We start from the raw sequence: 20,893 nt of genomic DNA, 5'->3' as shown, positions 1-20,893 counted from the left end.
TGTGTCACAACTTGTCTGCTTTTGGACCGTTCTGATTAAAATTCAGTGCCACAAAAAATAAATTTAGTTCTGCTTTGATTCCTAAGAAGTGTGACGAACACACACACGGCAATCTGGATCGACAGCAAAACGCAGCACAGGGCCTCCCCTCTGCAGAGCAGAGCTGGGCGTACCAAAGAGCTCCAACATCGGAGGGGATTGCAGAGCCACCAGAAACTACACAGGAAGATGAAGATAAAAGCAATTCTTGTGCAGTGAACCAAAAAATACCATCTCTCTTTTTTTTTTTCAAAATTACCTGTTTTAATAAAGCAGACACACTGTGCCAAGCGAACCATTTAATTATCTGCAAAAATGATGAAGGAAAACAATAGTTTGCAAAAATAAATGACTAACCTCTGATTAAAACGTCTTTCCTCATTACATCCAGATAAAAGATACAGTATCTTTTAGAAGGAAATGCAAGCTGAAGAGAAGTAAGTGGCAGCTGTAGCATAGATAACCTGATATTTTGCAATGAGAAAGAAGCTGACACATGGGCACAGAAACGTAACACAGTCTTTAACTTTTCTCCCACTTCTTCATCTCCAGGAATCCACTGGCTTTCATGTTTTTCCAGCTCATTATCAGCAGTTCCCATTCTCTGCTGCCTCCAAGCTCTGCATTACACATCCATGTCAGCCCAGTGCATTCCCAAATCTTCCATGTGTTGCAGGGGCTGGGCTCCCCACTCCCAACAGCTCCATGATGCAGTCCTGCCCCTTGCAAAAGCTCCTCTAAGAGCCACACACGAGGGGCTGTAGTAGTGACATGGCTAGAAATCATAAAGCAACAAGGGTTATTTGAAACACTTATACACTAACAGGCAGCAAAGTACGCTCTGTTTGTGTTGGTTTGGTTTGTTGTGTTTTTTTTTTTCCAGTGCAGCTTTCATATTTAAATGCTCAAAATAAATGGAACCTGGTCACATCCAAGGGTAGCAGATCACCTTGTTATCTCCAGGCGATGCCAGAGCAGCAACCTGCAGAGGCAGAGGATGACGTGATGGAAGTCAGGTTCCTGCCCAGAAGGTGACAGCTGGAGCAGCATTTGGACATTTGTGCACTTGTTTCAAGCACAAGATTGGTCAAAGAGGCTCTAATTATTTCACACACATTCTGACGGGACTGCACAGAAGTACCTGATGCAGTTCATGCAATGCAATTTCTGTCTTGACAGTCTGAAAGCGTCAGACTCCAGAAGGTACAAACAGACTTTGTATATGAGGCAGTCAGAATGACTGTGCGCTCTGCAGCAGTACCCACAGACACCCACCTGAAGCAGGACTCAGGAGCTGGCAGCAGAAAGCCTCACGGCACAGCAGAGGCACTACCAGCAGCGTGCAGGGCACACACAGTGCCAGCAGGGGCCTCATTCCCCCATGAGCAAGGAATGGCACAGTGAGAAGCACGGTGCCAGATGGAGCCCATGGCTGAGCAGGTCGAAACCTCATTCAGCTATCTCAGCAACTAGTGTCCAACAACGTCCTGCCACGTGCTCCGAAAGGAATGTTAAGGCCTTGTTCCACCCCTAATTCTTTTCTTGAGATGGCAACTTGGTCACATATGACCAGTTTGCAGGTCAGAGCAACTCTAGCAAAACCAAACTTGGCACAGTGCAGGAAGCTGGGAACTGCGGTCACAGCCTGCCCTGCCAGCAGGCCTGCATTGCTGACCCCGGCACACAGCCCTGGCAGCACTTGCAGTGCAACATCTACCACCACCAGGCTTTGCTTGCTGGCACTCACACAGCACAGCACTTCCTGCAGGTGAGACTCTCAAGGCAGTGCCATCCTGCCCTGATGCACTGTTATTAACTTCAGAGAGCTGCAGTGGCATTAAGGACCATCCAATTAGCAAGGCCTGCAAGAATATTCACACTGCTTCATCTCTTGGTTTCTGAAAGGGTTAAAGCTGATTATTAGCATATAATTTACAGGTCCTTTCTCCCAGGAAAGAAATAATGCACAGTAAATGCCACATTCATTTTAATAATACATGTTACAGTCTGTGCCCAACATCTGCACAAAGGTAAAGCAGACAGATTTTTTTGACGTGTCCCACTCTGCCATCCAAACACAGCCTTTTTGTTTCTTAAGTGACGGAAGGTTTAATCAAGAAAGCAGGCAATTCATCAATCGGAACAAGGCTGCTCGCACCGCCCTGACAGCGCACACATGGTTCTGTACAGAAGAAACCTGGCCACCTGTCAGCAGCACCTCTTACATCAGGATATACAAATACACCAAGCGATCAATCCTCCAGCTCTTCCCATTCATTTCTTTGTTTTCTTATTATATTTTTCTTTATGTTAGATGTTGCCCTCATTTTCTGCAGGGATAGATGGGAAACAAGGCAAGCTATGGCTGTTTATATACTATCATAAAAATTTATATACCCTTAAAGTGACTTATTTCCCTTCTATTTGAGTACCGTTATTATAAATAATTTTTCACTTCATTCAGGAATTTTCCCTATGTGTTAACATCAGTGGTTGCCTGCAAGTGCTCCCTTCTCCCACTGTCCTTGTGGCTCCAATAAGGCAAAGCAGTACGCAGCTGGATGATGCCACAGTCTGAAATGAAGGCAGTATGTACTCACAACAACATCTTAATTAAGCTGAAGGCCATGAAGAAAGTCTGTCCTGTGAAATATCGAGCAGTGCCTGCTGATAGGACTGCCTGGTGCAGGATATTCTTCTTCCAGCTGCTGCCCATTGGAACATGCATATTACACCTGTCAGCCCTCAGCACCGCGCTCCTTGTAGCACCACGCCAGCAGCATCAGGTCTCACCCTGCAGCAGTTCTGCTGAGTTCCTCCCCATTCACAGAAGCACAGAATCACCAAGGTTGGAAAAGACCTACAAGATCATCCAGTCCAACCATCCACCCATCACCAATAGTTCTCACTAAACCATGTCCCTCAGCACAACATCCAAACGTTCCTTGAACAGCTCCAGGGTTGGTGACTTCACCACCACCCCTGGCAGTCCATTCCAGTGCCTGATCACTCTTTCAGAGCAACAGTATTTCCTAATGTCCAGCCTAAATCTCTCCTAGTGCAGCTTGAAGCCTTTCCCTCTGGTCCTATCACCAGTTACATGAGAGAAGAGGCCGACCCCCAGCTCACTACAACCTTCCTTCAGGTAGGTATAGAGAGCAATAAGGTCTCCACTGAACCTCCAGTGTCATGTGCTGGGACAGCCCTGGGTGGCTCAGGACAATGCTGAGCCCACAGCACAGACCTCCAGCACATCTACAGCTCTTTCTCTAAATATCCTATCCACTTCTCACCACAATTCAGACCAAGACCACACCAGAACTGGGAGATAAGAGGCTGCCCATAATGGCTTTTGTTTCCCTCAGCCAGAACCAGAAGCCTTCCATTTTGCCAGGAGCCGAGAGAGGGAGCCAGCAGCTCAGGTGCACATCAGCAAGGCCTGCCTCCCACCACTTCCCCCTCCCCCACCACCTCTCTGCACCACTGGGACCCCTCCCCAAACCCCAGCCTGGGAGCACTCAGGGCAGCAGTGCAGAAGCGCTCATAAATTTCCCGTTGCCATGGCACTGCAGTGAGACACCAACACTGCAGCACAGATAAAAGGGACTGGCTGAGAACTGCTCCGACATAACAGGAAACTTCTGAATGGTTTCCACCATGTGCCTTGGGGTTAATTTGCCTCGGTAAGGTTCAAGTATACAGAGGGAATTATCCCAGCACCTCAACACAGCTGCTGACAAGGCTACAGCGGTCAGGAGGTGAGCAAGAAGATCCCTGCCAACACAAAGGATGTTTTGTGTGACAAAAGCATTTCTAAGCATTTCTTCAGAACTGCCCCGCAGCTACAATAGCCATTACATCACCATTACATCACCATTATATCACCATTACATCACCATTACATCACCATTACATCACCATTACATCACCATTAATTACATCACAGTACACACAACAACACGCCTGTGTAACACGCCTGGCGGAGAACGGGCAGTTTCGGGGAACAAACGCAGCCATACACTTTGAGTGAAATGTGTTTGTGCAAATGCAGAGGGCTGATGCCATGCCTAGTTTTCTGTTTTATGCTTTGCCTATAACTATACTGTAAAACATTCCGGATGTTGGTAGAACAGGTTGTTTTTCCAGGCAGCTCATGCTGCAAGCAGAGGCAGTCCCAAAAGCAGGGTCATGCCCAGCAACACTCGAGCAGAACCACTGCCTCCACCAGTGCCTTTGATGCTGTATCAGAAGAGAAAACACAGCTCTACCATCCCCTGTGCAGGATGGCCTTGTGAGCACAAGAACAGGACATGCTTTCCGTTACATTTCTAAATCTATTAGGGCAGGAAAGTAACAAGAAAAACGAGTACTGACAAGAATTATGCCACTCTTATATTCCGTCTATTTAGGAACTTGAAGCTGCAGTTTTAGTCAGAGATTACCTCTTAAATAACCCTTTGATTATGGTACGTGAATTAGTGCCATGTTCCCATGTAAGAAGTGTCACTCACTATTAATGGAAAGGACCTGCGAAAGGAACATTTTTGCCACCACCTCTTCTATGATCGTACACAAGCAGTACTTATTGTACAGCCCACCAAATCCTCTGCTGCTGCTTCTGGGTTTCCAAGCTGCTCTGAGAATCTGCCCCAGTCAGGAGAAGGGAGCTCACTTTCATTAGGTTTTGACATAGTCAGGTCTAAAGCAAATATTTTTCTTCCCTTGCAAAAATGTTGTAACAAAGAGAAAACTGCTACTAAGTGTGTTTCTACTGCGGCTATCACAATATTTGTTCAGGTGTAGCAGCACTCAAAAATAATTAATTTTAAGGAAAAATCTCCTGCGCTGCTTAGCCGAATTAGAGTGCAGGACAGCCCCAATAAGAGGACGGGCAGGTGAAATATACTCCTGTGCAACAGCTGTATGGAACACTCTTCTTTAGTTTGCAGAACCCAAAGTCCTTTTGCTGTGCTTTCTTAATAGCTTCCAGAGTGCAAAGCTCTCAACACTTGCAAGAGTGAGAGACTCTGAAGTGCAGCTCTGTAGAGCATCCCTGCCTCCTTGTGCTGGGCCCCAGAAGCATGCTGCATTCCTTCCCAGCATTCTCATCTTCCAAGAAATCATGCACTTCAAGGCAGGACCATTTTCAGAAGAGAAGTGCTGTCAGCTCAAAGGGGACCCTATCTCCAAAACAAACCCACCACGTAGTCCTGAAGCACAGTAAAAAATTACCAATATCCACATGGGCAAAGCTTTGGGCTTGAGCCTCAGTGCTCTTCCCTACAAACTATGTAAAAATAAAAACTAGCAAAAAAATTCATAGGCAGTTCCACACCAGCATCTGGAAGCTATCATAACCTCCAGCATTAGCATACCAGCCCAGATTAGCAAACAGTGTGTCACAGCATGAGAGAGCACATAGTTCTTAAAAGTAAAGTAGAACAACCTGTATCCTAATTTCATCTAAGCTTCATCTCCACATCTGATTTCAGATTTGCCCTAACATCACTTGTTTTTAACAAATATATTGCACATAGCAAAGAATTGCGTGCATGAAAACTTGTCCTTGCAATACAGAATGAGCCTCCCAGGCCACGTGCTGAGATGCCTGACACAACTCACCAGCAAAGATCATGAAAAAGCTGAAAAGCAAGGTTTATGCCAGTGCTGCTTTCACCAGATCTCTCATCTGAAGCCACCTTGGGCAGCTGTATCTCTCCCTGAGGGCTGCCATTTCCTCAGCAGTGAGTAACGCTCACTACTAACAACACTTCCACCCAGGTGTTTTGTGGTCCCTCTGCATTCCTTGTGCTCAGTGCTTAAATGGCACCTGCACAGATCTGGGGGTGCATTTCACAGACAGCACCCACCTGCCATTCACACAAACAAGCCTGCTTTAACTTGGTTAACCTTCTGGTTACTGAGAAGCAGAGAAACCACGGTGTGCGCCAGCTTACCTGATATGGCGTACAGGTTTGAGTGCTGGTGCTCCAAGTCCAGGCGGCTGCTGTGACTTTTGCCTCGAAAGCTAGCAGGAAGTGTCAGCGAGATATGCCTGAGGAAGAGAAAGGGAAACAAGGTTACCGTGGAGCAGAAGATGCCCCCATTGACTGAGGTGACTCCAAGGGTGCCCCAGGTGGGCTGCCAGCTCCCTGTCTGTCCACAGAGCAGCCAAACGACAGCAGCGAGTTTGCCCTGCAACTCAAACTTGTATTTTTCTAATGCTGATCTCAGCTCCACGTGAATTTTTAAAAAACATTATCATTAATCTTCTGGATCACACTGCCACATACAATGACAACTCTCATAGCAGGGCTCAGTCTGGCACAAATGCAAAGGCAGTGGCCAACACCTCACCCAGCAGAGCTGCCTACCTGCAGAGTGCCCAGCACTGCCTACTGTCAGGGAACCCCACGCTCTGTGCTGCAGCTGTAGGAGCCCTGGATATTGTCCAGGAGGAATCTGACCCATGTTCTCAGTCAGCAGGTTTTATCTTTTGTGCAAATCATCTGGAAACCGTTTGCCTTACTCAGAAGGTAGATTTTGCAAAGAGCCACGTATTTTTAGATCTTGATGCAGCTGATGGTGAACAGCATGGATAAAATAAGAAAAAGCAACAATCAGTCTGAATTTGCTGTTCTTCCCAGAGCTATTTCTAACAACAAAGACGGTGTGAAAATATTTTCAAATTTGGCTAACAGTGTTCTGTTAAAGCAGAACCCGCACGGGGCTCTGCCAGCAGAGGCAGTTTGTCATGGACACGCTATAAACCAGAAGAGTGCTGCCTGCGGGCACTGCAGGCTCCTCATTTGTTCAGGGTATTTTGTTTGTTTCATTTTTCTTTTAATAGCTGTACCCAAAAACACTTTCTGAGGCATCACAACAGCCAACAGAAAGATCTGCAATTCTTTGGCTGGTATTGAGGATGGTTTTTGTCATATCTAAACAAAGCAGGAAACACTCCGCACGTAAGCAAAGCAGATCTATTTGAAAAAGGTCCATTTCTAAGCAGAGCACTTTAGAAGTTCACCCCAGCACCTGCTGCAAGAGGCTCCACCCTTCTGTATGTGCAGTTCCTGTTGGCCAACCAGCACCAAGCGCCGAGTCCAGCGCCATTGCTGGCCCAGATCCACATGCAGCACCATCAGCACTGTGAGCACTGTGTGGGTGCTCAGCCCGCAGCGCCCCGCTCTGATCTGAGGCAGTACTGCCGTGTTTCATCACCTCTCCCTGGCTGTGTTGTGTGGGGCCATGGCCAAGAGACAGAGATAAGGACTGCTGCAATGAGATCGGTTCTCTCCCTCTTCTCCTCTTCTTTACAAGCACGACATTGTAGGGAAAGAACGGGAAACAAAGTCTGATTTATTTCAAATTAATGCAAACTTCGGCCAAGATCGATATAACTTATACCCAGCAAGTTGATTGCATAATGCATTTTCCTTACGTATTGTGAAAGCCAGATCATTTTGCATTGTAGAAGACAAAAAAAAAAAAAAAGAAAAAAAAGAAAAAAAAGAAAGAAAAAAGAGAAGCTGCCATTGAAAAGCAAGAAAATCCCAATTACAGAGTCCCCAAGTTCCTAAACACATATTGTGAAAGTATGTGCAGCTCTGCGGCATATGGCAAATCAATTACTAGTTTAAATTTTAAAACAAAAACGTGGTAAATGTGTTGCAGAAATAATCAAGAACAACGGTTTGGTTTAGATTACAGCGGCCACTAGAGTTTTGAATACAATTAATCATCATTCCGGGCAATGGGAAGCCATATTGACACTTATTCCTAATTTGAATATTTAATTAGAGTGAAGTTCTTCATCAAATTATCACAGAACTGGGAGGAAAGCCTGAAAGATTTAAGCAATTACTGCTTTAACCCCTCACCAGCTGCTCACCTGCGAGCACAAGACCCTCTCCCCAGTGCTGCAGGGCCGGAACGCACTCAAGCCACACGGGGCCAGAACCGCCAGCACCACGGCTGCCCCTGTGTACTGCAGGGCTCTGCCTGTCCTGCTCCTTTGTTAGAGCAAACCTTCCTCAGATCTCCATCTCAGCACCAAGGGATGTTCCAAGGCGGTTTCTTGGAACTAAAGAGAAGGCTGAGCCCAGAGCAGGGCTGTGTGCAGCAGGGTGCTTGGGATGCTCCCGGAGCCCCAGCCCTCTCCTGCCCCCCACAACCGGCCCTTCATGTGCTGTGTGTGTCCATATAAGAAAACCCTTTTTAATGAGAAGCAATATCGTTATGAACTCTCTAGAGCCATAATTAGAGCAAACTAATTGAAGTTGTGTTTTGACACACTTTCCAAATTCACGGGTGCTGCATGACATATTCACAACACTACTGCTGCACAGCCATGGTGACAGCAGAATCATTAGGCTAATAACACTTATTTGCATTCTTATCATGCCAGCAGCATGCCGTTAAATACTGCTTCGCCAGTGCTCGCTCACTGAGAAAGTTTCCACTGAAAGATATTAACAGTAATTATGAGTACTTCAGTGGAATCTCTAATGTCAAGGAACGGCAACTCCCGTGAACTGTCCTAGTGCCAATTATTTTCCGTTTTGGACTATCAAACAAGTGATTTCTGCCCTCCCTTTGCACTACAGCAGGGGGTACAGAGCTGCTGTCCCACAGCAGCAGGAGGGGGAGGAGGGCAGGCAGTGCCCACTGCAGCAATGCACGCTGCTCCTGCACAGGTTAAGAGGGATTAAAAATCCGTGTTCTTCCCAATAGGTTATAATTTCCAGGTAATTTAAGAAGAAACACCACCACAATTCAGGCCAGGTTAGATTTAACTGCTCTCTTAACTTTCAGTTTTTCTTTTATTTTTTAAACCAATAGAAAGTGTCTACGTGCAGCAGCACCAGAAGCAGCACACGATGAGAGGCTCTTTGGATGCAAGCAGAGAAGGTCCGAGGTCTGCACACATCATGGCCCTTTTTTAATGTTTCTAGAGAGAAACACATAAAACAGGTCCAGGAATGGCCAACAGCTCCAAACCAGCAATCAGGGACTGTCTGCACGAAGGTGATGAACTGCTTTTGAAGTTAGGGAGAAAGTACTCATAAAAAGTAACATAAGAGCATAAGGGGAAATTCCAAATATCAAAGGATGCTTCATAATTCATATAAAAATATCAACAACACGTAGCAAAAGAACAATGGTAGGCATTTGGTCTCCAACTGGATGCGATGAAAGCAGCAGAAGGATCAGGCAGTGGCTCGGAAGCTGCCCCGCATTGGCACATACAGAGGCCCGGATCTGCACTGCATGCTGATGCCCCTCCCTCAGGCAGTGCCTTCCAGGCAAACCTGAGAACGGTGCTGCAGGTCCTGCAAAGTTCCACAGGAATACCCCAAAATAAAAAGAGCTGATCTTCCCTAATCGATGGATTACACAAAAAGCAGAGGACAGAAAGATTAAGTAGATTCAAAGCTGGAGAAGGACAAAAACATACCTTCAAGAAATTAATGTTGGGCTACGCTTCTCAAGAAACACAATCCCACTTGAAAGCCTTGCCTGTGGGTAGAAGGAAAGCCTGCTTGTAAGAGATGTGCGGGCTCAGAGGCCATCTGCACCATTGCTCACTAAGCAGAATGGATTTTCCAAACTGTGGCTTACAAAAAGCACCACAACAGACACCTATGGCTCTGGCTGTGTCCAGAACCCCATCTACAGCATTTCTTCACAGCCCTTAACTTTTACTGTGCTCAGGCCCTACACTGCCAGAACACCTACCTCATACCCCAAAGAACTGCAGTGAAAAACAAAACTGTGCGGCAGGAACCACCTCGGGTAATGGACTCCATTCCAGACAATCTATTCTAATCGTGTAAACCAAATATTTAAATACTTTCTAAAACCTTGCTGACCCTTCGCCTAAAACAAGCACCATATGGGCTTTGCAAGCATTTCATCTCATTCCAAGCTACTTAAATATCCTGTTTTCCAAAAATCAATGAGAGCTGGTGGAGTCAGATTAAAATTTTATAAAAGCCCGAACGCGTGAGAGAAATGAAAAAGGGAGTGAGCCATTCTTTCCACTTTCACATTCAACCTCTTCATTTTCTCGGCGGTGATGAGGCCCATCCTGCACCCTGCCCAAGGGAGCACACTGCACACTGCATGCCTGCATCCCAGGACTGCCAGAACCACAGCCCTGGTGCTGCTCCGAGCCGTACCACGACCTGCAGACTGGCAGCCAGGATGTATGGCTGGATGTGAATGAAGCTCCTGCAGCTCCTCTGTATAGAGATGAACTCAGGTCAGAGAAAATAAGAAACCAGGATGGAACAGCTGCCAAACAATGGAAAAAGACCAACAAGTTTAATTTACGCTGCTTGAAAGTCTGATCTGTGCAGCACAGGTTTCCTGGGCTAGGACTTTAAATTCCACCAAATTAATCAGAGTGGAGCCTGGGACCATGCCAAGCTGAGTCCCAAACTGCCCCACACCACCAGCATGCAGCCCCGCACCAAGCAAATACCCCTGTAAAGACTCATCTGGGAAGAGCACATTGTCAGCACTTTGCCAGTAATAAATAATGACAGTCCAAACACTTTACTAAAAGCAATAAACTCGAAAAGTGTTTTGGAAAATGGTGAAAGTGATTGATTTAAAGAAGGAAATATCCGAACACAACCACATGCACTGCAGGGTGAAAGCACAGATTACAAATCAACAGTGGCAGAGATCATATTAAATAGGAAACAACATACAAGTTTTAGGGAAAAAAAGTGCTCGGTTCCCCCATAGGGCTTATTTAACTGAGAACATAGCTTCTTTGAATGAATACTTTTGGTTCGTATTTAATGACCTTACTCTACACCCTAAAGAAAACATGCCTCCAGGAATATTACTATACCAGGAGCAGAGCTCTATAAAGAAAAATGATTCTAAGGATATTGAAGCCTCTTCATCCAGAGCACTCCCCAAAATTTTTCAATGCATCCTCAAAATCAGCTAAATCAATCAAACTTTTCCCAGCTACAGAAAACGTCCTTCTTTCTCAAGTGCTGCAAACGAATCTTGTGCCTGGAAACCACTCATACTGTTTAAACATTTTTTCCTAATCATCATTTTCTGCCACTAAAATGTACTGGACTGCAACCAATTTTTGCACATCTTCATCCAGCTGAGTTGGATGCGAGCCATACAGTCAGTGTAGTTTCATAGCAAATTCCTTATGGGAAGTAGACTCTGGATCAATGTATGCCAGTGCTGCTCACCCAGCCAAACAAGGAACCAGGTCTGGGATCACTTCTGCCTTCAAGTCTGCTTCTCACTGCAGCTATGGCAATGGGTCTGTGGAAGACACCTCCTCCATGGTTCAACTGAACGCCTGTCTCATTGCTTCTTATCCTGCGATGCTATCCCTGGTCTCTAACAGGGTAAATAATTTAAAAACAAGAATATCTGGCTGCATTTCATGATTCAAGTGATCTGAGCATTCAAGTCAAACAATATATTTTATTAATTGCAAATTAGTTTCATCAAAAGTATTCTAGAATACAACTTATCAGAAAAATGTAACTCACAGAATCACCAAGGTTGGAAAAGACCTACAAGATCATCCAGTCCAACCATCCACCCATCACCAATAGTTCTCACTAAACCATGTCCCTCAGCACAACATCCAAACATTCCTTGAATGCCTCCAGGGTCGCTGTCTCCATCACTTCCCTGGGCAGCCCATTCCAGTCCCTGGGCACTCTTTCAGAGCAGCAGTATTTCCTAACATCCGGCCTGAACCTCCCCTGGTGCAGCTTGAAGCCATTCCCTCTGGTCCTATCACCAGTTACATGAGAGAAGAGGCCGACCCCCAGCTCACTACAACCTCCCTTCAGGTAGTTATAGAGTGCAATTACATCTTCCCTGAGCCTCCTCTTCTCCAGACTGAACAATCCCAGCTCCCTGAGCTGTTCCTCATAAGCCCTGTGCTCCAGACCCCTCACCAGCTTTGTTGCCCTTCCTTGAACACGTTCCAGGGCCTCCATGTCTTTCTGGCAGTGAGGGGCCCAAAACTGGACACAGTTCTTGAGGTGCGGCCTCACCAGAGCTGAGTACAGGGGACAATCACTGCCCTGTTCCTGCTGGCAGCTCTTTCTGAGGCAAACCAGGATGCCATTTGGCCTTCTTGGTCACCTGGGCACACTACTGGCTCATGTTCAGCCAAGCATAAATCAATACTCTCAGGTCCATTTCCTCTACACAGTCTTCCAGCCACTCTGCCTCAAGCCTGTAGCATCGCCTGGGGTTGTTGTAGCCAAAGTGCAGGACCCAGCATTTGGTCTTGTTGAACCTCATCCCGTTGGCTTCAGCCCAGCTCTACAGCCTACCCAGATCCCTCTGTAGGGCCTCGCTACCCCCAGGCAGATCCACACTCCCAGCCAACTTGGTGTCTTCTGCAACCTTACTGAGGGCGCACTCGAGATCATCAATAAAGACATTGAAGAGGACAGGCCCCAGCACCAACCCCTGGAGGACACCACTTGTGACCAGCTGCCAGTTGGATTGAGCTCCATTCACCACCACTCTCTGGGCCCAGCTCTCCAGTCAGTTCCTTACCCAGCCAAGGATGTACCTGTCCAAGCCAGGGGCTGCCAGTTCTGTAGGAGAATACTGTGGGAGGCAGTGTCAAAGGCTTTGCTGAAGTCTAGGTAGACCACATCAACAGCCTTTCCCTCATCTACCAGATGGGTCACTGGATCATAGAAGGAGATCAGGTTGGTCAAGCAGGACCTGCCCTTCGTGAACCCATGCTGGCTGGGCCTGATCCCCTCATTGTCCCGCACTTATCACATGATCTCCCTCAAGACAATCTGCTCCATAATCTTCCCTGGTACCACGGTCATGCTAACAGGCCTGTAGCTCCCCAGGTCCTCCTTATAACCCCTCTTGTAGATGGGAGACACACTGGCAAGCCTCCAGTCTTGGGACCTCACCAGTCAACAAGGAGTGTGAATAGATGAAGGAAAGAAGTTCAGCTCTCAACCTCCGCCAGATCCCTCAGCACTCTCAGGTGAAAATCATATCATATCATAGTATCGTGCGAGTTGGAAGGGACCTTAGAGATCATTGAGTCCAACTCCTGGGATTCGAGCCCTCTGTGTAGCAGAGCGGCACTTCTACCCCCTGCTCCACAGGGGGGGATTCGAACCCGGGCCCCCTGGTGTTGCAAACGGGAATTTTACCGCTGCGCCACCGGAGGCACACAATCATCTGGCCCCATGGACTTGTGGCAGCCCAGTTGGAGCAGCAGGTCTCTGACTGTTTCCTCCTGAATCACGGGGGGTTTTGTCTGCTCCCCAGCCAAGACTACCAGGTTAGAGATTGGAGTATCCTTAGGATAACTGGTCTGACCTTTAAAGACAGACGTAAAGAAGGCATTCAGAACCTCTGCCTCTTCCTTATCCTCAGTGGTCACTCCACCCAGAACGAAAGACTTTGCAAAGGGACTGCACTGACAGAGCTCTCTCAGGCAGGTTTCTGAATGGCTTCCAGTCAAATCAAAGTCATCCACCCCAAAGTGCTCTGTATGTGGTAGCATTTCATTCAGATGAGGGTCTGGAGGCAGACCCCAGCTACCAGGCTGCCAGTGGGGGCTGTCCTTGCTCAATGGCAGCTTCCTGAAGTCCTGGCTGTGCTCCTCATTGGAACAGGCAAGCGGTGAAACCTCAGAACCTCCTCCACAGCATTTCCAAGAAAATTGTTCCAAATGTCTTCAAGAGAAGATTAACACAGTTACTTCTCAATATTATTGTTGCTACTTACAAACCTGGAAAAGCAGAGGCTTTCTTTCCTGCAGTTCCCCCACTGCACAGAGCGTGTCTGATGTGCCACTAAGCCAGGGTACATGGCTGCTTTATTAGCTGCCACCTCTTGCACATCATCATCTGCAGCAGGCAGCCACACGCTGATCGCTTTTCCAAGCCCACAGGACAAAGTTCAAATGCCATTAATAAATCAACTTGAAAACCTGGCTTCTCTGCTTGTTGATGGAGGTTTTGGGCCCCAACAGCAGCTGCCCAGCCCCTCGCTGCAGGCTCACCCTGCAGGCCAGGAGCAGCTCAGGCCCCGCCATGGCCACATGGCACAAAGACACCAGCAGCAGTGCCGCCTCTTCCCAGCCCGCTGCAGGTGACAGCCCCACACACGGCGTGACGGAGTGGCTCCCAGGGTCAGGGACTATTGATATTTTCAAAACCTGACATCAACAAGTAAAAGTTGTGACTGAATCCCAGTCTCTCCAAGAGGAAGATTGAACGCCTGTGACACATCATCTGCAATCAGAGTGCTCCATTTCCCAAAGTATCTGTCACAGATTGATAACATCCACACACAAAGTTAAGTGCAATTATGTCTGTCACTGCAAAGCACCCTTCAGCAGCGCTGACTGACACCTGCTCACAGCTGACAAACGGCCGCAGCCCGGCGGTGGTGGTGCTCTGCAGCTCCCAAAGGGCCACACACATTGCAGGAGCTGCAGCTGCCATGGGAGTCGTGGGGCAAAGTGAGCGGAGGTCAGCACTGGGCTCAGAGCTGATCCAGCTGCAGGTGGACTGGAGAAGAAAGGAACACTGCATGGCAGCCCTTTGCCAGCCCAGGCAGAGCCCATGCAAGAGAAGGTCTGAGCACTGAGGCACTGCTTATGTGCTGCTGACATGCATCCCTGCAGGTCCCCAACATACACACTGCAGTCACTGACTTGCAGACTGGATGAAACAGAAGCATGACAAGGGCCAGGTGAATGGCCTGTTATTGGCACTTCTTCCTGTGGGAGCACTACCCACTGTACCTAAAACGCAGCCAACATGCAGAACTGGCATTACTAGTATTTGGGGCCACATGCATCACAGTGCGAGGAACTGAGGGCACTTGCACTGCATACTCACTGGTGACTCAAGTCAACAGGAAGAGCTCTTTAGCAGCAACTTTCCAGGACAGGAGTCTACAAAGGCATTTCTCCAGGCTGCCATTAATGCCAAGGGGCTGTCACAGGATTTGGACAGAAAAGGCAGTAAAGGAACCTGATGCCTCTCAGAAAAGCACAGCGTGCCATCCTTGCTGGCATGTGCTGCTGCAGCCATTAGAGACCACTGAGACAGATGCCTGCAGTATGGAACACCAAGAAGTGGCCAGAAAATAACATGCAGTCCAGCAAGAATATCAAACAAAGCCTCCCCTTGTGCAGCTCTGATGTGAGCCATAACCCTTCGACACAGAAAGGAAGCAGTGTTCTGCCAAACAGCAAGCTGCAGAGGTCAAACCTCTTACACAGAACAAAGCTCTGATGAGCCTCCACTGATGGCCATCAGTAACCTGAATCAAGGTCCAGCAGAGTAAACGTGGCTGGTATAAAAACTAAAACCTCCCACTGTGAGGAGCTCTCCCCAGCAGACATGTCTGCTGTGCAGAAGCTCAGTGTTGTGTTTTTCATGTTTAGTTTCTACATGTTTAGTTTATACTCGGAGTTAAAAACTGCTCAGAAGGACCCCAGCACGACATCTTGATTTAAAGTTGTTTAATAAAGCTAGCCAGCAACTGAAGAGAACAGCGTAAATACCTGACCGGCCTAACAGCCAGATCTCCACAGAGCTCCATTCTGCACTACTCGCCAGTTTGGTCTTAGCACTCACAGTAGCAGAGCAACTCACAGTAGCTGCTCCCATCAGAATTCATCCACACAGAATAAAATGGCAAACTGGCTACAGCTGTAATCTCATCTCTCTATGGTGATGTAAAAATAAGAGGTTACTTGTGACTACAGTCTTCCACAAACGTTAAACTTGAGTAACTTACTACATTGCTGATATAGTATTAGAAAAGGCTTCTTGAGTAGCATGCGCTTCCCATAATAATGAAATATTGCCAGGGTGTACCCTTATATATATTTCTATTTCTTAAAAAAATATATTGAATAATAAATAATCGGAGTAAAAAGCAGACATGAAAGATGCTTCGAATGATCAGGCTGGTGGTGTAACAGTTACCTCTAAATCACATGGTGGGCATGAGAGCAGAGCTGGCGACAGACAGGTGGTTTTTACTAGGAGGCATTAATGTAACATTCAATTATTCCAGTGCATACTGGCTGTTTTAACTCAGCCAAATTAGAATACATTTTATATTGACTATTTTGACATTTGCTTTATTTGGCAAGTAAAACAAAACTGATCCAATTTCCTTGCAGCCATTGTAAACCATAAACTGTACAACAAGAGGTTATAAAATATATAAGCCTTGTAAACACTTCTTTTCAGACTGTTGCTGATGCTCTGAGCTCTAATTTTGGCCCTGTTCCCAATAGCTCTGAAGCTGTTCTGCAGCCTTCCCTGCTTGGCTATAAAGTGACCCTTCCACATTTAGTGATTAAGGACTGCCATTGACATTCTCTCTCTATGACAATTTTTCTCTTTACTGTGAAAATTTGCCCAGGCAGGAATTTTCTGCAAACAGAAAATGAAGAGCTATGCTCTGAAACCAGGACATCTCTCCCTCTGATCTTGCAAGGCCCTCACCAGCACATAGCTTATGGCCAGGGGAGTTTCAAAACAATGCAACAACTCCTGGTGAGACAGGCAAATGTTTCCAGAAGCCTGATGACTTTTCACCTCTTCTGCCTCCATTTTCACTCAAGAAAGAAGGCAGCACCTCTGCTTGCACAGCACCTGGCAAGGAAGGACAGCAAGCGGGGGGCCGAGGTATGGCTGGTGACTGAGCAAACCTCTTGGTGAAAAAAAGCACCCAAACTCTTTGGAGAAGTCAAAGAGACACCATAAGACAGAAGACAAGTTAGGGAGGCAGGTGAGGGCCCTAATACACACACCTGCTTTATCAATATACTCAATAAGTTTTTCAGGGACAGTTCAAAGCAGTTTAAAAGCATCATTCTCTGGAATGATTGTGACCTTTGTATACGACTTCCCTGGAACTACTCTTTGTTGTCTCCTTTGATGTTTTAGCTTTCGACAGTTACTGTCATACTGTAAACATACTTGCAGTACACCAAAAGGCTAATGCAAAAATATGTATTTTGTTCTACTAAGCAAAAAAACAAAGGGACCCGCAATGGCTGGGGCAGCAGTTCAGTGCGACCAGACTCACCAGTAGAAGCCTATCTTACATGACTGTGCTTTCACATCAAATCCAGGAGTATAAATCGCTCAGTTTAACATCTGTCTAGGTTGGTTTGTTGCTTAACAACATTGCTTTCTCCAGAGAAATGCAGCAAGTAAGCTGTCATTATAGGACTACTATTATACGTTAAGTATACTTGTGCATGCATTTGTACACAATCAGATTCCATATAACAGAGAAAATAACCTAGACAGACACCATGCCAGTGTCTGCCCAAAACTGCTGCTCTTGTCATTCACTGCGAAGTGAGCAGTCTGCTCTGCCTACACAATGTCAACTGAAAGCACAGTGGATGGGTCCAATAAATAACAAAAAGAAGGGCTACTATTTCGAAGTATGAATGGGCTGATTTTGAAGAACAAGCAGAACTTGCCTCCCTAGCCATTAATGATTATATGCATACTTTTGCCAAGGAAACAAATCAGCCTGACTACAGGGTTCTGGCCTACCCTCCAGGGTAACTCGCATGTACACTGAAACTAGAAAACATACCATACAGTTTTTCATCCTGAGGTGATGCCCCTGGTCTTGATTCTACCACGCAAAGCTTTTCACAATAATATGCCACGTTGCACAATGCAGAAAGAGCTGGAAAGCAGAAAACTCACCTTGGCAGGTTGGGAGCTGGTGTTGGAGATGAAGCTTGGGAAGGAGCAGCAGGCTGTGAAGATTCATGGTTGCGGGGAACTCTGCCCATCCGGTACCAAATGCCCATGTTGTTCAACTCCCTGGGTAGTCAAGACAGAAGACATTAATCTTGCATACATGCACAACTATCAAAGCACAGACAAATTTCATAAACATCTCTGCTAGTAAGAACTAGTTTTATTGAAGAAATAAAAGAAACACCAAGGCTGGAAAAGACCTACAAGGTCATCCAATCCAACCATCCACCTATCACCAATAGTTCTCACTAAACCATGTCCCCCAATAGAATGTCTAAACATTCCTTGAACACCTCCAGGTTAACAAGTTTCCACATCACAGTCAGTAACGCTCGTAATCACACGGACCTTTCCAGTTCTTACAAACACCCACGTAGTAATTACAGGAAGACAAGACACTTAGCCTCGCTACAACTGAAAATATGGGATCATCTTCAGGAGCAGTGCTACTTACCCTATGAACGTGTACTGAGGAGGGGCTTGCTTAGATCTCCCCAGGATTCGGATATCACAGATGGCTGCCTCTGTAGAATCTCGAGGGATAAATTTAATGCACAGCCGCTTCTTTCTGAAAGCTGTTTCTTCTGCAAAAACAATCCAAGACAGAGCGGCTTTTTGTGCTGTTTTTTTTTTTTCCTAATGCAAGATCAGCGTATAAATGTTATTTATTGTCTCTCCAGATATTAGGCAGATAATCACGGCAGGAAATGGAGCCAAAAAACAGATATATGTTAGCAAACCAGACAGTACAGTGCCATTTGATGACCGAGGAAATTTTCTATCAGGAACTCCCTGTATACTGTGTGACATTTGTTACTGGGCACTGGTATAACCCAACACTTTCTACTCTCCTCCGCAGAGAAGACAAGACCTCACACATACGATAGCACAATGCACCGAGAAAAGAAGTGGCAAGTGGTTTTTAGATCCTCCTATTCCAAGGCTAGGCTAGATGGGAGTCTGATCCACTGGATGGGAAGCAGCCTGTGGCAGGGGGCTGGAACTGGGTGATCTTTATGGTCCTTTCCAACCAAAGCCATTCTATGATACAATTCTCATATTCAGTTCCTCTTTCTAAGGGGCATTTGAGTCAGCGGACTTGGTATCGGCTGAAGCAACCAGGCAGGTTGTTCTGCCAAGTGCTCCCAGACAGCCAATCAAACTGCACTGAGGAACAGCAAAAAACAAGCTGCCATGTAGAGTAGCTAGTAATAAACCTCACCTGTCCAACTCTTACACATTTTAAGTGCTAACAAGCTGTCCTGACTCTGTCAGTTAGCACTGAAGTGATACTCCCACTGAAAATGCCGTGGCATCTTCGAAGGGTTAAAACCAGATTTACAAAGCAGTAACTGCTGGGACCCCAACAGGAGAGCTGGTCTGCACGGTATTCAGAGGGTAGAAGCATCTCCTGCACAGCCCTTCCATATGCTGCATCACAGGGACATTTCACTTGCTCCCATGTTATCCACTATGAATAAGTCAAGCCCATCAAAGTTAAGGCTTATCTGTAGCATGACTTGATGTATAATAAGGCTGTTGTCTGTCTGCATGCAGATAATCCACATCCAGTTATGGGTCAGTCGCAGGATAATACATGGTACTGGTACACAGATATAGATCTGCTCCACCTCTTCCTAAATAATCTGTGGGGCTCCATGTCAGCAAGGTGAGGTTTCCATTTGTGCATGCAGACACTTAAAAGACATGACAGAAGTTTACAGATAAAGTGAAAAATGAAAAGTGCAGACAATGAATGAAAAATCTGAAAGCACCTGGAAAATAAAACCTCTCCAATTTAATACGAATAAATAACCTCCAGTATAAAAATGTGCCCTCACTTCACCAGATGGCAAGCAGTCCTATCTCTGTAGACTCCTCCTGTTTCATAATCTGCATCTCAGAGAAAGCAATCCATCCTGGACTTTGAAACCTGCCATCCAGTACCAGCAAGTGTACAGCACTGAGGTGTCACAGTACAGCACTCACCTTTGCATTCACAGAGATGTTTTTTATAGACACTCAATACCTATTCCCCAAAACTCTAATCCACTCCTGCACTGAAAAATGAAGACCTTTATTTGGCATGTCTAAAACAGATTTTAGGATACTATTTCAGGTTTAAGGCTTTCACATCTGAAAATTTTTGTCAAGACCACTAAGGAACATTTATACCTATTTACTGCAAGCCAAGTGTCACTTAGAGGAGAACACAGGAACTCACACATCCAAAACATTCAGTTTTAAACAAAACTCATGCCTCTTATTCGACTTTCACAGCACAAAGCCAAGTGTTTGCTTTGATCTTCAATCTCTTCCACACTTGGCTAGAGTCTGTAGTCTGCAGAAACTTGGTTTAGGAACAGAATCCATTAATTACTCATGCTTAACCTGAGTTAATTTTAAGTAAACATATTATAAACAGTCAATCGAAATGTGTTCAGACATGCTAATGGAGACAGGGATATGCACCACTTCATTAATACAGACAGTGCCTCTATATGAGCTGCAAATCCAATGCATTTTAAATTAAGGACAAATTCTCCTCTCACCTTTCTACCAGCACAGCTACGAACGCTGCACTAGCAGCTGACAACTACCCCACACTCCCAGGGATGCACAGGAATTGTGGGGAATTCTCCAGGGAAAGGGGACAGCTCAGGCACCCAATACCAAGCTGCAGAACTTTTCACTTCTGGGCTACGTGTTCCAATCAGAACCAGTTCAGCAGGGACTAAAAAAAATCATGATTTGCTGCAGATCTGGATGAATGATTCCCTGCACAGCAGGTTCACATGCCTCCTTTCTGTCCCTGACAGGTTTGGATCTCATTAATGGCACAGACAGGTGCCAGCAGCATGCACCCTGTGTAGTTACTGTGCAGTCACATCCCATGCCCCATGACCCCTCCAGCCATCTGCCCTGGGCTGCTCCCCTGGTCCCTTTGCACTGGAAGCCAGGAACACTCAGTGCCTGCTGCAGGTCAGCACAGTGTCAGCAGCTGCCATGAGTCTCAGGGGATCAGAAGACACTGCTTAGGAACTGCT

At 46.3% G+C, this 20,893-nt stretch overlaps 1 protein-coding gene across 10 annotated transcripts in view; it reads right to left on the bottom strand.

Annotated features, from left to right (window-relative positions):
* MVB12B (multivesicular body subunit 12B) overlaps positions 1–20,893 on the bottom strand; it is a 51,305-nt gene that overhangs the window by 17,637 nt on the left and 12,775 nt on the right. For 9 of the 10 annotated variants that reach the window (XM_072352461.1, XM_072352458.1, XM_072352460.1 and 6 more), the window contains 3 exons: positions 18,301–18,430; positions 17,790–17,909; positions 5,997–6,094 (listed from right to left, as the gene is read on the bottom strand). In XM_072352461.1, coding sequence (XP_072208562.1) covers positions 5,997–6,094; positions 17,790–17,909; positions 18,301–18,430 — 348 coding nt within the window. Of the gene's footprint in view, positions 1–479; positions 815–5,996; positions 6,095–17,789; positions 17,910–18,300; positions 18,431–20,893 lie in introns of those variants that run through there. The other variant, XM_072352463.1, reaches the window with a different exon arrangement.

Source organism: Excalfactoria chinensis, chromosome 18, assembly GCF_039878825.1.
Source record: "Excalfactoria chinensis isolate bCotChi1 chromosome 18, bCotChi1.hap2, whole genome shotgun sequence".
Lineage (NCBI taxonomy): Eukaryota > Metazoa > Chordata > Aves > Galliformes > Phasianidae > Excalfactoria > Excalfactoria chinensis.
The sequence above is the reverse complement of the archived record's forward strand: the minus strand, read 5'-3'. Positions and strand labels throughout refer to the sequence as shown.